The sequence below is a fragment of the Meleagris gallopavo genome, chromosome 6 (assembly GCF_905368555.1).
Source record: "Meleagris gallopavo chromosome 6, MGAL_WU_HG_1.1, whole genome shotgun sequence".
NCBI lineage: Eukaryota > Metazoa > Chordata > Aves > Galliformes > Phasianidae > Meleagris > Meleagris gallopavo.
The window spans coordinates 8,883,835-8,902,946 of record NC_139409.1 but is presented as its reverse complement, the minus strand read 5'-3'; the positions used below and the strand labels follow the sequence as shown (position 1 = coordinate 8,902,946).

The following is a 19,112-nucleotide window of genomic DNA, read 5'->3' as shown; positions in this document are numbered from 1 at the left end:
AAGGGAATGGAAGTAGGTATCCGTTTGAGACACTTCATTGGGAGGATCGATATGCAAACACACGTGTCCTAATGAGATCTCCTGGCGGGTTCATTTATCTTCCAACCTGAGTAATACATGTTAGTGAGCAAACTGTGTGTGCTGCAGGGGTGGGATGCTGGTGGAGGGAGTGCCAGCAGCAGAGCAATTGCTGAGGCTATGCACCAAAAATGGAGCTGGTTGAATATTGGGTGGATGCTGAAGGGGTTTCTGTGAGTAGGAGCTGGGGAGGAACGTGAGGAGCACGTGTTCTCCACCAAAAATGTTATGGTCAGAACTTGTGTTCTGTCAACGTCAGCAACATCTTCCTAAACCTGAGATGGGAATGGCAATTGGGCGGGAGTGTGATGTGACAGCTCTCTTCTTTCTGGAAGTGGTAGAACAACGCTGTTGGCACTTCACTGTAGGCTTCACTGGGGTCATGCTGGGGCAGGAGCAATGTTTTGGGGTCATGGGCTGCCCTCACCCTTCTTGGCTCCCTGGGCAGGCCCTGCAGAGGGTAGCTCAGGGATAAGGAGCATTGTGAAAAATGATCGTAAAAAAAAGAATAAAGGAATAGAAAGGGGAAAAGGAAAACGGGGGAACGAGGAAAAGGGAAGAGGAAAGGGAAAGCCGTCCCCAGGGTTGCTGCAATAAAGGCTGTGAAGATCCCGAGCCCTGCCGGGAAGGCGCAGCCCGCAGCGGCCACAGCGGGTCGGGCCCCCGACGGCTCCCGTGGCTGCGGAATGAGCGACCCGGCCCGGCAGCCTCCTTGTGCCCGGGGATTTGAGGATCTCCTGACTCAAGCGGGTTCTGCCCCGGGGGGGCGATCAGGGAAAGAGAAGAGGAGCCCTGCCCCGGTCCCTGCCTGCCACCTCCAGCTGTCGTGGCAAGAGGAAACAATAGGGAAGCGGGAGGGGGCTTCGTGGGACCTGTCATCTGCAGGGGCCGCTTCGTTCTGCGGGTTCGGGCCGAGATGTGCGGGAAAGGCCCCGCAACGCCCCGCGCCCTTTCCGCTTCGTGCGGTATCGGGAACGGGGGCGGGTGGGGAAAAGTTTGGACCTCCTGTGTTCGGCCTTAGGCTGTTTTTATTTTTTATTTTTTAACGCAGGAAAGTCCGTTCAGGAAGAGACGTTAAGGGTTCTCTGCGGTATTGTCATGCAAATAAAGAACATGCTCTCATGTTCTTTAGGTTTACTGTGATGTCCTGATTTGATGATTTTATTTTTATTTTTATTATTTATTTATTTTTTGGCTCCTCCGTCATTGTTCTGCCCCCGCCGCTTCCATCTTGCGAGAGTGGCACCAAAAAATGACGAGAGGGGGGGACACGTTAAAAAAAAAAATAATAAAATAAATAGAAAAAATCCCACATCCACAACAGAAACCCCGAACAGCTTTTCCGAATGAGTGACACAGGCGGTGTCCATTCATCGCCTCACACCGGCGAAGGGTTTCTGAACAGCCCAGACCTCCTTAGCCAATTGCTGCCAGCAACATGTGGAGGGGAGGCATCGCTATAGCAACCGGTGGATGGGCCATGTGCGGCAGCCGGCAGGGGCTGCGAGCGGCCCGATATAAGGAGGGCAGCGTCGGGGCGCGCCGGCATCCTCCGCCCGCGCCCGCGCCCGCGCCCCGCGGGGCCGCCCGGGTCCGCCCGCTGCCCCCGGAGCGCTCGGAGCTGTGCGGAGCGGCCGCCTCCGCCGCCTTTGTCTGCGCGGAGGAGGAGGGGAGGAGAGGGGGAAGTCGGGGCAGCGGAGGAGGACGGCCGGAGCCCGCCGAGGTGCGCCGAGCCCTCCGAGGGAGGAGCCGGTGGCGGCCCGCCGGCGGCAGCGCCATGGCAGCAGGTAAAGGCGGAGCGGGGGGAGCGCGGCGAAGGGTCTGCGAGCGGTGGGAGACGCGCCGGGAGCGGGGATGGCGGCGAGGGGCGAGCGGGGCCGCTGCGTGCCCGCCCCGTCGGAGCCCGGGAGGAGCACGGGGGGAGCGGGGGCGGCCGGCGGGGCCCGGCGTTGGGACGGGGCGGCCGCTCCGCTGCGGGGCTGCGGCTGCGCTCCGAGAGCCGCACGGAGGGCGCTTTTAGCTCGTGTCTGTGCGATGTGCTTTCGGCATCGGCGTTAGGTCGGCGCTGGCGCTGCGGTTCGCGTTGCTCTTTGCCGGAGATATTTGACCGAGCTCAGCTGTCGCTGGCCGACCTCTTGGCTCGGTTTCGTGGCTTGGACCTGCTCTGTCCCTCTGCTTATCCGTTTCTCTCTGGCTGACAAAGCCCGGGCTAAGGAGGAAATGGGCGTCCGGTGCTCGCGTTCTGCTGCTTTCTCCCGCGTCGCTCCTCGGAGCTGGGAATGGAAGTTTCTTCACCCCGGCGTCTCCTCTCGGCACCTCCAGCTTTGCCTTCCTCCTTCGCAGGCGTGGATGTGGCTGTCCCGTTTCCCATCCGTGTGTCCGTCAGCACATCTCAGCTGATACTGTAGGCTTTTGTGCCGTGCTTTAACTAATACTCAGAGCCTCGAGAAAATCTTGAAGTTCACGATACGTTTCCTCTTTCGCAACCTTACACCACAAACTTCTTCGGGGTTCTCAGACCTCTGAGCATCTCAGCATCGCCTCGTAGTGGGACTCAGGACAATGCCTATCATCGTTTCTTATAACTCTAACCAGAAACTTCACTTCTGTTTGCCTTTAGGAGGAGAATATCTACCATTGATCAAGGGATCTTTGAACTCACTGAATTCTTGATTGTATTCAGTCATTGTTGGCGGCATTAATCCTACTAAAAGGTATAGAGACGCTCGAGAGTGCTTTGTGGTGTTGAAGGTTGCGGAAAGATCATTGTGCCCCCACCGATGAATAGATCTGTGGCTCTTGCAGTGACCTTTCTCAGTGATTTGAATAAGCTGCAGTTCCCAGAAATCCATCTGCCCATTGTGCCCGTCGATTTGTCTAATCTTCCCGACCCCTACAAGAAGCCAAAAGCACCTTCCCCTCCGATTTCACCCTCTCGAGTGAAAGCATTACGTTGACCTCATTTCAGGTGATGAACTGACATCTGCTGAAAGCCATCCTGGCACCAGATGAGCCGGGCAGGGGGATGCAACGAGGGAGGCTGAGAACAGCCCCACACACCTCTTCCTCACTCTCCAAATATCCCCTTAAAGCACCAACAAGTAGCCCAGGCCGTGCAGCCTGGCAGCGCGGCACTGAACTGAAACTCATGCTGTGAGCATCCCCCAGACCCTATGGCCCATGGACCCACCTGAGTGAGGAGGGGGCAGGGACCAAACCGAGGGAGCTGCTGCTTTCCCTTTGTTTTGCTTTCTTATTTCACAAAGGAAAACAGTATCTGTGGGTTTCCTAGGGACAGAGTGAGGTAGCCAGGTTTGTCCTGATGCCGAGTGCGCCTCTGGGTTTCTGGTGACCTATCAAACTTAAAGAGCATAGAGCATCTCATCCTCTATCCCCAATCACCCTGCAGCAGGAATTTGCTAGAAGTGGATTTAAGTTTAGATTTATTTAAACAAGTAAATATATATATGTCTATATATAAGAGTACATATTGTATATGCACCCACGCAGACCCCCACCCGTCCCTTTCTTCATGCTTCCTCTATCAAGGAAATAACACACGTTCCCTTCTAGCACCAAGCCTATTAGCAAAGGGTCCTTTTAGAAAAACAAGAGAAGCTGGTGAGCTAGAACTTATTTTCCTGAAGTTCATTTCTAAGAAGAACGATTTTCTTGTAGAATTCTTTTCTTCTGCCCAGGCACTCTTTTCGCTCCTTGAATGGCAGATTTGCAAGTACAATTTCATCTGCACAGAGGAACAATAGCTTTCAGTTGCACAAAGGATTTCTCCCACCCTGAATCCAAACCACAATGCCTCTTGCTCTGATAATAGCTTCTGAAAAGATTTTGTAATGCACAGAATTAATACATGATTATTTCCGCCTCACTTCTCTCATTTATTAGATTCTATAGTGAATTCCAAATTAAAAATAGCACCTCTCGAGTTTTTTAACGTTCTGATATTTTGAAACAAATCATATTCTCAAGTTGTTCCTTTTGCCCATGTTTACGAAGAAATCTGCTTTTTAAATTATTGCTTAGAAACCAATCTACCTGATAGCAATGTAATAATCAAGACATTCACAAGCTGCAAAAAAATGCAGTGTGAGGTTATTCCTAAATGAATCACAGTGATTTTGCCTTTACAACGTGGAGGGAAGGCTGGGCGCAGCAGCTGAGCATTGTCAGAAATACCTCCTTACACTGATAAAGTGGAATCAAATCTCAACTTCTGTGAGAGTTCTGCTTCAGCCCAGAGCAGAATCAGGCCCTGTGTCCTAGGAGGAATAACGGAGTTAATTCTTCTGGGGCATCTGGAAGGTGAGCGCTCACAGCCCTGCACAGAGCCCTCTCTGCTGTCACAAAGGCTTTCCCCTACCCTTCTTCCAACGTAGGTGTGAGAACTTATTTACATGAAAGCCTCCATTAAATATTTACTGCCATTTGCCTGGGATTTGTTTGTGCTGAATCATGGGATGACACCACGGAACGGGATGCGGCGCTTTGATTCGAGCGGTGATTTGTGACTTCGGCGTTACGCTGCGCTATTGACTGCTTCACTTTGGGCTGTGTGTAGATGTGCTCTGCCAAGAGACTGGGAAAGCCAATGTGAGATCAGATCCCGTGCATTTTTTCTCTCTTAAAATAATCATGACAATAACAGAACAACCCTTATGGAAGCGGTGTAGCTCCAGCGAGCACTGGTGAGTGTAGAGTCATAGAATGGAAGAGTGGAAGTGGTTGGTAGGTGTGATGCTCTGGGATGGGGCGAAGCTTTGTCATCTAGAATTTAGCATGGATTGGGCCATTGCAAAGCGAGCAAAGACCAAAGCCTGAGTGTTTTGAGTTATTTTCTAAGACGTCCGTTTAGGATCAGTGGTTTTGCCTTCATTGGGACTCACAGTACACGTGTTTCCGAAAAGGAAATCATTCAAGGGGATGTCAATATATTCAGCTCTATAAAGTTTAAAAAATGCATAGTTACATGTAGCTGAGTTTAATATTTAATTATGTGTAATTTATGTGGTCTATTTATTTGTTGAGCCTTAGGGGAAAGAAAGGTGATTTGTTTTTCTTGTTATGCAACAGCTATTGTTTCCCTTCCACCCCGGGCGAGCACCGTGGCAGCCTGAGCGAGCACAGGGAAAGGTGTTCTGCCTTAAAAGACATCCGACTGTAAATGTCAAATTCATAAATATTTAAACATTTTTCTTTCAATTTCGAGTCAAGTCTGACAGGACGCCTCTAATTAACCCTGGGCTCCGTTTCAGGCTGGGGCCTTATTGCGGGGAAAGAAGAATGAGAGGTTTGGGCGAGGGGAAATCTCAACTCCTGGCTGGGAGGGAGAGGGAGGGACGGAAGGAGGGACCTTGGAACGGGCTCGCTGGATTCATTTTTACCCGTTTCATCGTTTGACGGTTGATGTGCTCGAAGGGCAGCGGGTCTGCGGGGCTGCTCTGGAAGCACCTGAGGTTCTCCTGTCGGGACGCATCCCGGGGCCTCACTGCAGCCCCAGACCTGCGCTCCCCGACAGTGGAGGTGTACGCGGGGTCGCCCAGCCGGAGGCGGCTCCCGACCCCCGTGCTGCTCCTCCGCACCGACCCTGGCGACAGAGAGGGGAGAGGGGGAAGCTCCGCGCCCCGACGGTGGCAGGGAGAGGGGCTGACTGCCCCGACGTGATGGGGCGGAGGTGCGGCTGCCGCTGCCTCAACTCCTCTTCCCTCCTGGTCATTCCTGGCTCCTTCCCTAGGAAGATGTATGTTTTGTTTGATTTTGATTTGGATTTTTTTTGCAAGCTCTTGGCCGTCTGATGCCCAGCACCAGGGACGGCGGCTCCGTGGGCTCCCCATGAAAAACGCTCCCCGACGTGGCGCCAACAAGGCACCCTAACCCTCAACCCCCCACCCCACAGCCCAAAACCCGACCGTTTCCTCGCGTTTCCCGTTACGATAAACGGATTTCGGCCCACGCCGCTTTGTTCGGGCACGGCCGCCCCTCGATCCCGGCGCTGCGAGAAGTTGGAAGCGGCACTCCCGTCACTATAACTACGGGAGTCGAGGGGAAAGCACGCTCCTTCTCTCCCCCGTGTTTACTCAGGGCGCTTGACAGCACTTTGCTCCCGTCATTTTCATTGTTTCCCTCGCACAGCCCTTTCCCCCTGGCGTTTGCGCGGCTCTTTCACACGACGAAAGGCGAAGGGAAAAGCGTTTTAAAACCGCGGTGCTAAAAGCGGAGAAAGGGGAGATCCGTGAGCAGTGCGGTGGGGGAGCCGGGGCTGCGCGGCGGGGACGCGCCCTCGGGGCTTGGGGGGGCTCGGGGGGGCAGGGTGGCCTCGGGCACCACGGGGGGCCCGAACCGGGGTCGGAGGGGCTCCTCTGTGCCTCGCTATCGGGGGGCCGAGCGGAGCGGAGAGGCGGATTAACGTCCCGGGGCGCAGCCGTCGGGGAGGGGGCGGCGGCCCTTTAGCGGGGGCCGCCTATTGAGATGCAGATCGCGACCCCTGGCCCCGAGGGGACGGCGTCCCTTTCAGTGAAATGCTAATGGCAGAGCGCGGCAGCCCCGCGCCTCCCCGGGCCCCCGGGTGATGCCGTCGGGTTCGCCCCCTCCCGGCTCGGTTTGCGAGCCCGCGGCGGCAGGGGCAGGTGGCCCTGGGTGGGGGGCGAGGGGAGGCGCCCCTGGAGCCCCCTGGAGAGAGGGGGGAGCGGCTCCGTCCCCCTGGTGGCTGGTGGGATTGGGAGGAGGGGCCGGGGGCGGTGCGAGTCGAGCCGGGCTGAGCCGGGCCGGGCCGAGTGAGGTCCGCGCCCGCCCCCGGGGCTTCCCAGAGCCGGCCGAGCATCCTCCGCTCCCAGCATCCAGGCGAGAAAATCCGGGAGGCTCCTTGAAGCCGTATTTCCATTAACTCAGCCTCAGCCCCGGCTAATCCGCAGCACTGAAGGCAAGGAGGCTAATTAATGACAAGCTTTTACAGTCAAGACCAGCGATAATTGCTTTGGTGGCCTTTATGATTACAAGATAAAAATGGACCGGGCCTGACATAAGAGCCACTGTGTACACTGCAAGACAGGAGGAAATTAAGAGCTGGCTAGCTGAATACGGAGCAGAAAATTACTAATAGAGGAGAGATAATGAATAGGCCGGCTAGGCATTCATGGGGAAAAATCCATTTTGTTACCACGCGAAATTAGGTGGTGGAAAGGAGTTTGCTAATTGTTCTCATCTTGTAGCAACCAGGGCTGAGGCAGGGGCGTGCTTTTCAATTCATTTCCCTGGTAATTGTGAAAGGGGGAACGCGGGCCAAATGAGTCCTGCTGCAATTTGCGCGCCTGGTCTTTTCATTTTCATGTTGCGTTTTTAATTGTTGCTAATATAGCTTATAATGAAGTTAATGAGGGGAAATTATTGTACAACTTTTTAGCACATGGAGACAAGTGAAATGCACGAGAAGGATTCTCTCCTATTGCTGCAAAAATAATAGTCATCTGGAGGAGTTTGGAACTATCCGGCTCTTTTTATATTTATATATAATCCTTTTTCTTCTGTAACAGACAAAAGGAAGAACGACCACCTACTTCTCTTTTTTTTTTTTTTTTCCCTGTTGTTTCGTGTTTTATTTTTCACTCTAAGAAAAAAAAAAAAATAAAACAACGGATTTTCCCTCGTTGTTCCGTATGGTTGGGAAGGGAGGGGGGACCCGGCGCTGCGCGCACCCAGCGCCCGCCTCCGCCTTTCGGGAGCGGAAAGCCGGGAGGGGGGCGGGCGGGAAGGGACGGGACGGGAGGGGACGGGACGGGACGGAGTTGGGGTGTCGCGGTGCTGTCCCTGCCCGCCGTTGGGCTCCGGCCCCGCTGCGAGTCGGCTCTGCCGGGGGCTTCCCCCGACGGGGCCCCCCGCACCGCTCCGCTCCGCGCACTCAGGCGCTGCCTCTCTCTCCTCCCCTGCAGAAAAGCCACGTCCCACCGCTCCAGCAGCGCGGGGAAGAGGCAGAGTCGGCCAAATTTCTCCTCCTCACCCTCCTCACCCTCGCTTGCATCGCTGGGGTCCTGGCAGCTTCGGGGGTCGTCTACTGCCTACGGCACCGCGCCCACCACCGGCTCAAGGAGAAGCTCTCGGCCCTGGGGGCTGACGCCGGATCAGATGCTACCGCTGCTTATCAGGTAAGCACCGGCCTTCCTCCTCCTCCTCCTCCTCCTTCTTCTCCTCCCCAGCCCCGTTCAGCCAGGAGACACTCATTGGGCTCCGTTTGTTTTCAGCGCTTCCCCCCTTCCCATCTCCTGTGAATGTTCCCGGGAACAGCTCCTTACTGCTGGGCAGTCCTCATGGCTCTCGCTGTAAATTTGTGTCCAATTAGAAACATTCAAAGAAGGAAAAGAAAGCCCCTCGCTGTTGAAATTCTCTGAAAAATAACATTAATATCCATAATCTGTCACCCCTGCCGCTATTAATAACGAAAAATCTTTAGCGTTTCTGAGGGATGGTTCGCACGGTTATCTGAAGATGTCTCTCATTTTGAGTAATCGACTTCTTCAGGGTCTGATATGAAAAGAGCCTTTGACCCGATCTGTTGCCACCTTCTGCCATTATTCAGATAAAATGAAATGTAATGCTGATAGATGGGGAGGCGAATGGGGGCTGTTTGGCGGAGAACAATGGTGGCAGATGTGTGGCCAGGAAGGCGGGAGTGCCGCGCTGAGATTTGTTGGAACACATCACAAACCATCGGGGTTTCTCTTTCAGTTTCAAGTGCTGGGTGGAGAGAGGCTGCATCTTGCTGGAGTTTGTTTTAGCTCACGGGGCTGATTTCTTGGGGGTGTTCTTGGTGATGGCAGTGCGTGTGTTTTGGTCGCACACCACGCAGCTCTTGTTTTCTAGCTTAAAATATTTGGAGTGTGGCTGGGAGAAAGAAGTCGAGAATGTGTAAATATTGTTGCTGTAGTACCGTGTGTGCTGCACATTGATAGGGTCCTCCTCGTGGCACTCCTCTGTCAAGTTCTGTTTTACCTTCTTGCTCTGCTCAGCATCAGGCGTGATGGCCTTTCTGTATTCTGAGGCTTCAGACTGGTGGCTGGGAGTCGTGCAGGAATAAACTCGGGAAGTTTGGGTCTGTCTGTACCGCTTCTGTGTTGGAAAGGAGATTGTGCAGTGCCTCTCCCCAGTCTGGGCGCAGAGAGATGGTAGTAATGAGTGATAAATGCAGATGTTTCTGTTATGATTGGTATTTTCAGGAACGGTTTTGCTTTTCGGTTTAAATGGAATGCTTCCTGTAAAGAGAAAATCCTCAGATCTCCTTTAGATCTTTGAATGTAATGAATTCTAAAGCAAGAGAAAGCGAGAGCAAAAGCATTTCCAGTGCTTTTTTGTTTTGCCAGTGCAAGAATGGGGTGTCCTCCAGGACAATGTGTGGCCCAACCAGCAACTTGTCCTCTGAGTTTAGTTGGCCATAGAGATCTTGGTTGTAAACATTTTTGTTTGTTATCAGTAGGGAACTTACTGTTGATTTATTCAAACCAGGATCACGGAAGGGATAGGTAGTCTCTTTTTTCGTTTTTTTTTTTTCATTAAACATGAATACACAAATCCTTTATTTTATTTTATTTTATTTTTTTTGAAGAAAGCCCTCCAGGTTCCAAAATCACACTTGAAACTGAATTTGTGATAATTAACAGGACAATCTTCTTAGTGACAGCTCTAATTAATAGTATCTGTAATTAAAATCGTGCCCTTCCAGCAGGAAAATTGTTTGAATTTCTTGGAGTGACCTTTTTTGCCGTTTCTCTTGGGAGCAGAGTGGTTAAGTTGATATTGATTTTATAATGAGCTCTGGTTTGTTTAATAAGAAGCTGTAATCCAGACACTAAATGAAATGTGCGCTTCATTTCTTCTTCCAGGATTTATATATGTTTTAAAATCTCCCTAGTCAGATCTAGAAGTGTCATTTTCTGTTCAAAATAATAACAGTAAACAAACAAACAAGGAGGCAAAGAAGCCAGGCAGTGCTTTGAGGATGCTGCTCAGTTTTTCAATAGCAGCACTCTTCATACTCTTTGTTCTTGACCTTTGGGCCCAATCCGAACCACCTGACTTCTTCAGCATTTCCATTGGTTTTTCAGGAGAACTGTAGTCGTGAGTGGGAGGAAAACTGTTTTTCCTTAAATACAAAGGTTTCTAAGGGCTTGGCTCCCCTCCCATGGAAGGAGATGGGAATTTTGCCATTGGTCTCAGTGGCAGCCGTAGGAGGCCCAAGTATAGACAGGCAAAATACTTGAGCAGTTTTGCTGCTGCTAAGTAGCGTTTTAGCAACATGAATCACTGGGCCTCATTTTGTGTATAAGAAACTATTCACGTGGATTTGAGGAGAAATAGGACCGAGCCCTGTTTGCATAGTCAGAATTGCCATATGTTGAGCTGTGTTAAAGGGAAGGGTATCTGGTGTGATGCGTGTTTCGGATAACATCAATTAGGTCTCAGAAAAGCAGCAATTATCCTTTTCCTCATCTTCTCTGGTATTCATAGGGCTATAATGCGACCCGTATTCACAGAGGGATGAAAAAAAGCAGATAGCTTTGGAAATTGTACCTACTTTGTTCTCTTCTGCATCAGTTAAATGCTTCCCAAGTATCTACTTGGTTAACTCAGTCTGTTTTAAAAATATGAAATATTTCAGCAGCTGCTGCCACTAGACTTTAAAACACGATGCTTCAGTGTGTTGCTGGTTACAGCCTAAGTGACAATTCAGATTTATTTTTTTTAATTTGAAGGAGGGGAAATTGGTCGGTTTGAAAGGGCCTCGTGGCCCACTGTGATTCAGAGGGAACGCTGAAATACTGCGTTAGTTCACATGCTTCTCCAAATGTCAGTGCTTTATATCTTCACATAAACAAGGCTGACCTAAATTTTCAAGATTTAGCAGCAGCATTTTTCATCCTAACCCAGTTCAGCCAGGAGAGTTCACTTGGGGTTCATTCCTTCCTCACCCTGTGAACTTAGCGGAGTTTTTTCCCACAGCTGTTTTCTTTTCCATGTTTTTTATTTATTTATTTTCGGTTCCAGTTTACACAGCGGAATAGCAGATTGGGAAGGAGAAAACACAAATTGTATTGTCAGGGAAACAGCAGGTTGGCTGCTTGGGCTCCTCAGTGCTGAGTGCCAGAGCTGGGAGCCAACCCCAGTGCTGCTGGGACAACGCACATCAGCATTGCTGTGCAAGTGCAGCTCACACGGGGGGCTCTGGTGGAGAAGCAGGCACAGGGGGCACGGGCAGGTTGAAGCAGGCAAATAAAATCTCTGCTGGAAGTGGCTGAGCTGTGAATCTGTTCTGGGGGGGGATTTCCTAAGCAAGCATCTGGCTGCCAAAGTGTTAAATATGGTCTGTGAGACTAACCCCGACTGCAGGGTGACACCGGGAAGGGGAGATACACAGCCGGAACTTCATTTATCTTTGAATCGCTAAACAAACACGAAATTATAGGCTGCTTTAATTAGACTGTGGCTAAGGAGCTTTTCAGAATTAATGGCAGCAGTGTATCTCGTAAAACGCTGCGTTTGCATGAAACACAGCCCGTCCAAAGGCGGAGCGTTTGTGTGTACCTTTTAAACACGTCTCCTGTCCTTTCAAACCACATGTGTAACGTGTAGATAAGTCAGCGGGAGCCTTCGTGGGCGGCTGAAGAGAGGCTCTCTGCCTTCCCCGTGCCCATGCGCACACCTCTGTTCATGTTTGCAGTTGTTGCTCGCGTTGCTTTGATCTCCTTTGAAAAGCAAGTTTAGTATTCTGCGAGCCCCTTCTCTACTCCAGAAGATTAGGGCAGAAGCGTTTTAGGAATTTTCAGCAGAGCCTCTTTGATTCCTTTCACCACACCGAGCAGATTTTCCTCATGCCCTTTGAAGGCTTTGGAGCGTCACCCGGAGAGAATCGGGCGCAGGGACGCGGGGATGGGCTGCGAGTGGGGCTGCCGAGCGCATAGCTCCGTCACCGCACCCATTAGTGAGCAATCTATTAATGTAATGAGTGTCTATTAGCGACTACCGCTATTTAGGAATGCTCTGCTGGATTCAGGGTGATGTATCGGTGAGTCTGGCTGAACCCTGCCTTCTGACCCCTGTGTGCAGAACGCTGGGTTGGGCAAGACGGTAAATCAGCGGATTTTCTATTTCCAGTTGCACAACTTTACTGTGAGCATCATCTTCTGCATCGCTGGTGATGCTCTGTAAAACATTGGCCATAATGGAATTTAAAGGCAGAAGTTAAAATGTGCTGAAGCTGGCTTTGGAGAGCTGTCCTTTAATATTTTATGTCAGTAATGTGCTTTTTAATTTTCCTTGGCCTCAGCCAAAAGAACTTCCTTTAGAAAGCGAGAGGGCAAAGACCAGGCAGTTTACAATGAGATCCTTCTGCAGCTGCCTGAGATATTCAAGGTTACGCGAGCTGTGCAGCGTCAGTGCAGCTGGGTTACATCATCCGCTGGTTTAAAGCTTGTTCCAGTAACGTGACTTGGCAGGCTGATAATTGTGAATTATCTGTTAAATTCTGTATTGTTACTTGTGTTACATTATATATAAATTATATACTCCTTTGTCAATTTCAGTCTTATTAGTTACATGATCCTTCTGGATCCAGAGCCACTAAAAACTTCTCAGTGCTTTGAAAGATTTGATCCTGCTGGTAGTTTTGCAGAGAGATTTTAAGAAAACAGCATTTACAACAGGGATTTTGCTGCTACAAATATTTTTAAAGGCTCCCACTGAAAGAATCCGCTCTCTGCTTAGCCATCATGCCCACTTTGTGTATTTAAATACAGATAATTCACTGCATCTAATATGGTTTTGTCTTTTAAACTCCAGACTGATTTCATAAGCAAACATGCTATTGTAGTGTTAGATGTTAACACCATATAACACCATAATACCATATATCAACTCCTTAGAAAATTGAGTTTTGTGAATTAAATGAAATTTTAAAAAGACAAGTTTGCTGACCTTCTTTGTCAAGTTTTTGGTAATATTGAAGTTAACATCAGGTCCAAGAACAAAGTAAGGTGGGAAATTGGGGCTGGTCAGTGCCCTGCATTAGTGCTCACATCTATGTAAATTGCCTCTAAGGACTCTCACTAAACCTCAGCTATCACCGAGGACAATGAATATTCGATACGTGAGCATTCAGTAAACTTGTCAGTAAGGAATACATTTAGTAAGGATTTTGGATAGATGCAAGTTTTGCCACAAGGCTCAGTGTGTTTTCTTTCGGGAAAACAAAGGACAGAACACACTTCTAATCTTTTCCTTTCTGGTGTACTTATTAAAAGAGAAAAAAATGTTGTGACTATAAAGCAACAGGACTAATTGTTTGCAATAAAACATAAAATGGGAGGTGTACATATTGGAAGAGCTGTTCTTGCCCTTTCAGGCCTCTTTGCTATGTGTTACGTGAGCAATTCTCTTTAATTAATATTTTGTCTTAAGATAGACCCACAGTAACCTGCAAATACTTTGTATGTAATATTGTTACATAAACTAAAAGAGGGGAGATCTAAGTTAGATGTTAGGAAGAAATTTTTTGCTCAGGGGGTGTTGAGGCACTGGCACTGCTGCCCAGAGAAACTGTGGGTGCCCCATCCCTGGGAGTGCTCAAGGCTGGGTTGGATGGGGCCCTGCGCAGCCTGAGCTGGTGGGTGGTAACCCTGCCCATGGCAGGGAGTTGGGATTGGATGATCTTTAAGGTCCCCTCCATCCCAAGCCATTCTGTGATTCTGTGATTATGAAACACTGTAGCAGTTATTTCATTTTTCCAAATGCTCATTCCATAAAGGGGGAGAAGAAGGAGTTGAGAAATGTGTAAGGGTGGCTAGCAGAGAACTTGCCTTATGCTTAAATATTTTGTTGATGTTGGCTGGTGGACAGCCAAAGCAGAATGAGGCAAAACAAGAGGTGTGTAGATGTGGATCTAACTTAGAAACTTATAAAATGGATCTTAAGCTCCTAGAAGTGAGGAGCTCCAGGAAAGCTCTTCCTCTGCATGAGAGGAAAACAGATGCCGTGTGGAGTCAGATTCGAAGGGGGTAACCCTTCACTAGGCTGCAGGATAGGGCCAAGAGGAAGTGGTATCACAGAATCATAGAATAATAGAATGGCTTGAGTTGGAAGGGACCACAAGGATCGAGTTCAATTTTCCCTGCCACCGACAGAGTTGTCAATCACTACATCAAGTACTAGATCAGATTGCCCAGGGCCCCATCCAACCTGGCCTTTAACACCTCCAGGGATGGGACATCCAGAGCTTTTCTGGGCAGCTGTGCCAGCACCTCACTACTCTCTCAGTAAAAAACTTCCCCCTGAAATCTAATCTAAATCTCCATTCCTTTAGTTTAAAACTAAAAATAGTTTCCCATTGTCCTGTCGCTGTCTACCTGTGCAAAAAGTTTATTTCCCTCATGTTTATGAACTCCCTTTAAATATTGGAAGGCCACAGTAGTGTCTCCCCAGAGTCTTCTCTTTTCCAGGCTGAACAAGCCTCAGTTCCGGAGTCTTCTCTTTTCCAGGCTGAACAAGCTCAGTCTTCATAGGAGATGTGGTCCAGCCCTCTGATCATCTTCATGGCCCTCCTCTGGACCCTCTCTAAAAGTTCCACATCTTTCCTGTGGCCATAGACTTGGACTGCAGATGAGGCTTCACAGGGGCAGAGTAGAGAGGGACGATTGCCCCCCTCACCCTCCTAGCCACCCCTCTTCTGATGGAATCCAGGATACCATTGGCCTTCTGGGCCTCAAACACACACTGCTGGCTCATGCTACGTTTTTCAGCAACTAGGACCTCTAAGTCCTTCTTAGCAGAGCTACTCTCAGGGAGTTCTCCCAGTATATATACATATCTGGGATTACCTCAACCTTGCACTTTGCTTTGTTGAACCTCATTAGGTTCACCTGAGCCCACCTTTAGAGTTTATCAGGGTCCTTGTGGATGGTGTCCCTTCCATCTACTGTATCAACCATACCTCTCAGATTGGTGTCATCAGCAAACTTGCTGAGGGCACACTCAGTCCCTTCATTTGTGTCACTGATAAAGATGTTAAAGAGTGCCGGACCCAAGACAGACCCCTGAGGGCCACACTTATCACCAGCCTCCACCCGGACACAGAGCTATTGACCACAACCCTCTGCCTGTGACCTTCCAACCAATTCCTTATCCTCCGATCAGTGCACCCTTCTAATCCATATCTCTCCATTTTCGAGATAAGGATGTGTTAGATCAAAGACTTTGCAAAAGTCCAGGTAGATGACATCTGTTGCCTTCCCTTTGTCCACCAATGCTGTCACTCCACTCCATCATAGAAGGCCACTACACTGGTCACACCTTCCCTTGGTGAAGTCACATCAGGCTCTCCCCTTCCTGCACTTGCTTCATTTTCCTTATCCAAAGGGACGGAATGGACTTGGTGTGTTGTAGAGCAAGGACAAAAGTCTGCAAGCAAGAACGTAAGAAAGTGCTAAGAAGAAAAATAGTTAGAGGGGAGAAGAAGATGGTGGTTCATTTTTAATAACTGGGAAACCCGGAATTGCCACCCCAGTGGCCTTTATTAGAAGAAGGCCTGGAGGCACCCTGGACTTATGGGCCCTATCTCACCTAGCAAAAGGACATGGTTGGCAGGGCCCTGGCACCACATCAGGCTGGGTTGCCCAACCTTCTCCCAAACGATTCTCTGTGCACAGTTAGCAAAGGCCAAAGAAAATAAATGTATTCTCTCACTGGGCACCTTTGTGAGTCTTGTGGGCAGCCTGATCAGAGGGCAAATGCTGTTACTGCTGCACTTGTGGTCAGCCTGGTGCCAGTGGAGCTGAGGATGGACTCATGTGGTGGGTCTTCTGACTCTGGTAAGTCCATCCCAAGCTGTGCCTGGGCATGAGAGGAGACAGCGGTAAGCACAACTCTGCTTAATGGGCTGGAGAGCATTTAATCTGCAGTTCCAAGCCATACATTATCTCAGGTGTTCTGATTTCTTTCTGGAATAACGACAGTGTCTACAGTGGTGTTTTTTCTGATGTTATGTAGAGGATATTCAGGCTTGTATTTCGTACATTCTTCTGCCCTTTTTTCTGTTTTCAGATTTTTTTTTTAATTAATTTATTTATTTATTCGTTTATTTATTTATTTTTAGCAACTCTGCTATCGTGTTTCAGATTTGACACATTTCTCTATTGTACATCCTCTGAACACTCCTCAGCTAACACTGAGATCTGGCTTCCTGAGCCTTTCCTGTTATTCCCACCAAGTACTGTGCTAGAGGGGAAAAAAAATACGTATTTTTGAAAATTTTTAGTTGGGAAGGTTTTTATTTTGCAGAACAAAGCTTGTATCAGAGTCATGTTCCCAGTAAGAGAGTAAAGATTCATTCTGTGTACATAAGCAAGTGCTGTAGGTGTTGCTTGTTGGTTCTTGTAGGACATGTTGCCTGGGAGCAGAAACAGGTTGCAGTGTGTGGTTTGGAGTCTGAAAGGTACAAAACAAGTGTTCTTCCTACTGCCTGTGTTTGTCGTGCACATCAGTCTCACTCGAGGAAGTGAGAATCTTTTGTCCTTTCTGGACTGTGTGCCTGTACTCAGCCTTCAGGAAGGATTTGAAGCCGGTCATTGCCACCTAAGGCTTTTCCCTGATAAAGCCCAGAGATGCTGTGAATGCTCTATCCCTGGAAGTGTTCAAGGCCAGGTTGGATGGGGCCCTGGGCAACCTGGTGTAGTATTGGATATGGAGGTTGGTGGCCCTGCCTGCAGCAGCGGGGTTGGAGCTTGATGATCCTTGAGGTCCCTTCCAACACAAGCCATTCTATGATTTTGTGATTCTATGAAACCTGTATGGACTTGGCTGTTTCATGGGACAGAGAAACAAAAGGAGATGTTACTTCCTCAGCTTCCCCTCTGCCTGCAGCCTGGTTGTGAAGCTCTTGGAGGGAATTGAGTGTTGCAGAGCCAACCATTCTGGGTGGGCTGCGATGGCTTTGCTGGTTTTGCTGTAGTATAAACTGTGAGAGAAGTTTGAGCAGAGCAGAGCCTTCCTGGAATCTTGCTACACAACAGCTGCCATCTTCCCAAAGCCTCAGGTGTGAGACCTATATGCTTCTCAGTTCAAGAGACAGAGATGACTCATCTGACTTCTTCGTGCTGTGATTATTGCTATCACCGTTTCTAAACCCTCAAAGTAGCAGCGGATGTCACTGCAGTGTGGATCACCTTGCAGTGCTGCATATTCCAGTTTAAGTTCCTTTCTTTCAGCATGTAGGTCTGTTTTCACCGCTTGCATTCTTATAAAATAACCAAACAGAGACTGAAGGAGAGAGGCTGTAAAACAGCACCCCTAGAAGTGCAATCTTTCAAAAAAAATAAAATTAGTCTTGGAGGGATGGGAGACAACAGCTTTTGAATTGGAGAAAATCAAATTTAGCATAGGTGGCTTGGCCAAAAGAGAAAATGCATTACGTTTTCTCTAAGCTTTCCTGAGCAATTTCTAGATTTTTTTTTGCAAAAGACACATCAGTGATGTTTTATTGATGTTTGCTTGGGATGCTGCATTTTGAACAAGCAGATATTTTGATCAGGGAAATTGTGTCTTGTTTTTTTTTTATTTAATTGTAACATTTCAGATGGATAAAATGCTATTCATGTTCCATACAGTTTTTGTTTTTCTGTTTTTCCTTTCTAGCTAACATGATGCAGGCTTCCTGATGATTTCTGCTTTTTCCTTCTAGGCAGGACTTCTGCTGCTTTGCAGAACTGTGTTCAGAAGTGGTTGTTCTTGTCCTCCAGTATGTAGATACCATTACCATGATAAAACTCACTTTTAGGATCGGGTTTGCGTGCTTACCATAGCTGATTAGAATCACTCCCCTTGCCCACGTTGAATGTCATCTAGCTTGGAGATTCATTCATTTCATGCAGGTGGGAATGCTATTCCTGGCTCAGGCTGGCAGAAATGTATGGTTTTAAGAGAACAGCAGTAGGGTTATAACTATCAACCCTTTCTACTTTCTAGTACTGCTGGTGTGGACATCCCACTAATCTTCAAAAATGTATAGGGGAGAATATATGCAGATGTCAGAGAACTATTGATCTTTCTCACTATGAATAAAAGAGTGAGAGAAAGATGGGAAGGAAAAATTCAGTACGCTGCTGCTCTTCTGACAGTGTGAGTCACCAAACTTTGGGTTTTGCCTTTTTCCATCTTCTCAGTTAGACTTAATTCTGTGGAGGACAAATGCTTGCTATGGGTTGAAGCAGGATGATTTGCTGGGAGAGGTTTCACTGCAGTGGATCATAGCAGGAGAAGCAATGTCATGGAGCTGAATGTAGATTTAGGGGAAAGAATGATCTACGTATGTAAATTCACACTGTATACTGAAATTATGTCATACAGCATCTCTCCTGCTCTGGGGAAACGCTATACATAACAAAATGCGAATGGGAGTGTGTAAAGTCCCCGTGGTGTCACTCCCCAAAGAGAAATAAAGAGCTGCAATTCCTAATTAACCTCACTGGAAAGCTCTTGAATGTGAGGTTAAAGTATGCAGGAGGCTTGCTTACCAATCTGATCCAAATTTGAACTTGGTTTTGAAGGTCTGGTTCAATGCATTGGCTCTCCAGGCAATGTTAACTAATAATTTTGTTTGCTTGTTTGAGGATCTTAGAAGTTAATTAAGAAAAAATCGATGAGTGAGGCTTGAGCGGATGCTGGTCACTCCATCTCAGAAGGAACGCTGCAGAAATAGAGGGAGTGGGGAAAAGGTGACAAGAATGATAAATAGCAGGGAAATGGGTACGAAGAGAGATGGAAAATACAAGTTATTTCTTCTGAAGCAGTAACAAGTGGCAGCGTAGAAAAGTAGGACGCATGTAAGATGAGGAGCTGAAGAAAAAGTGAAACTCTTACTCTCACTTCTGGATAGCACGAGGCAAAGACATCCAGTGATGTTAAATACAGGCTAAAATCTTTCGCTGCTGTGGTTGTTTACTCTAGATGTGAGGTCCCCCTGTACCTCTGCACATCAGTACTGAGCT

At 48.6% G+C, this 19,112-nt stretch overlaps 1 protein-coding gene across 2 annotated transcripts in view; it reads left to right on the top strand.

Moving 5' to 3' along the window:
• Positions 1-19,112, top strand: part of PTPRN2 (protein tyrosine phosphatase receptor type N2) — a 622,129-nt gene that overhangs the window by 511,029 nt on the left and 91,988 nt on the right. For both annotated transcript variants that reach the window (XM_085227026.1, XM_085227025.1), the window contains exon 13: positions 8,019-8,231. In XM_085227026.1, the coding sequence (XP_085083152.1) occupies positions 8,019-8,231 (213 nt within the window). The remainder of the gene's footprint in view (positions 1-8,018; positions 8,232-19,112) is intronic.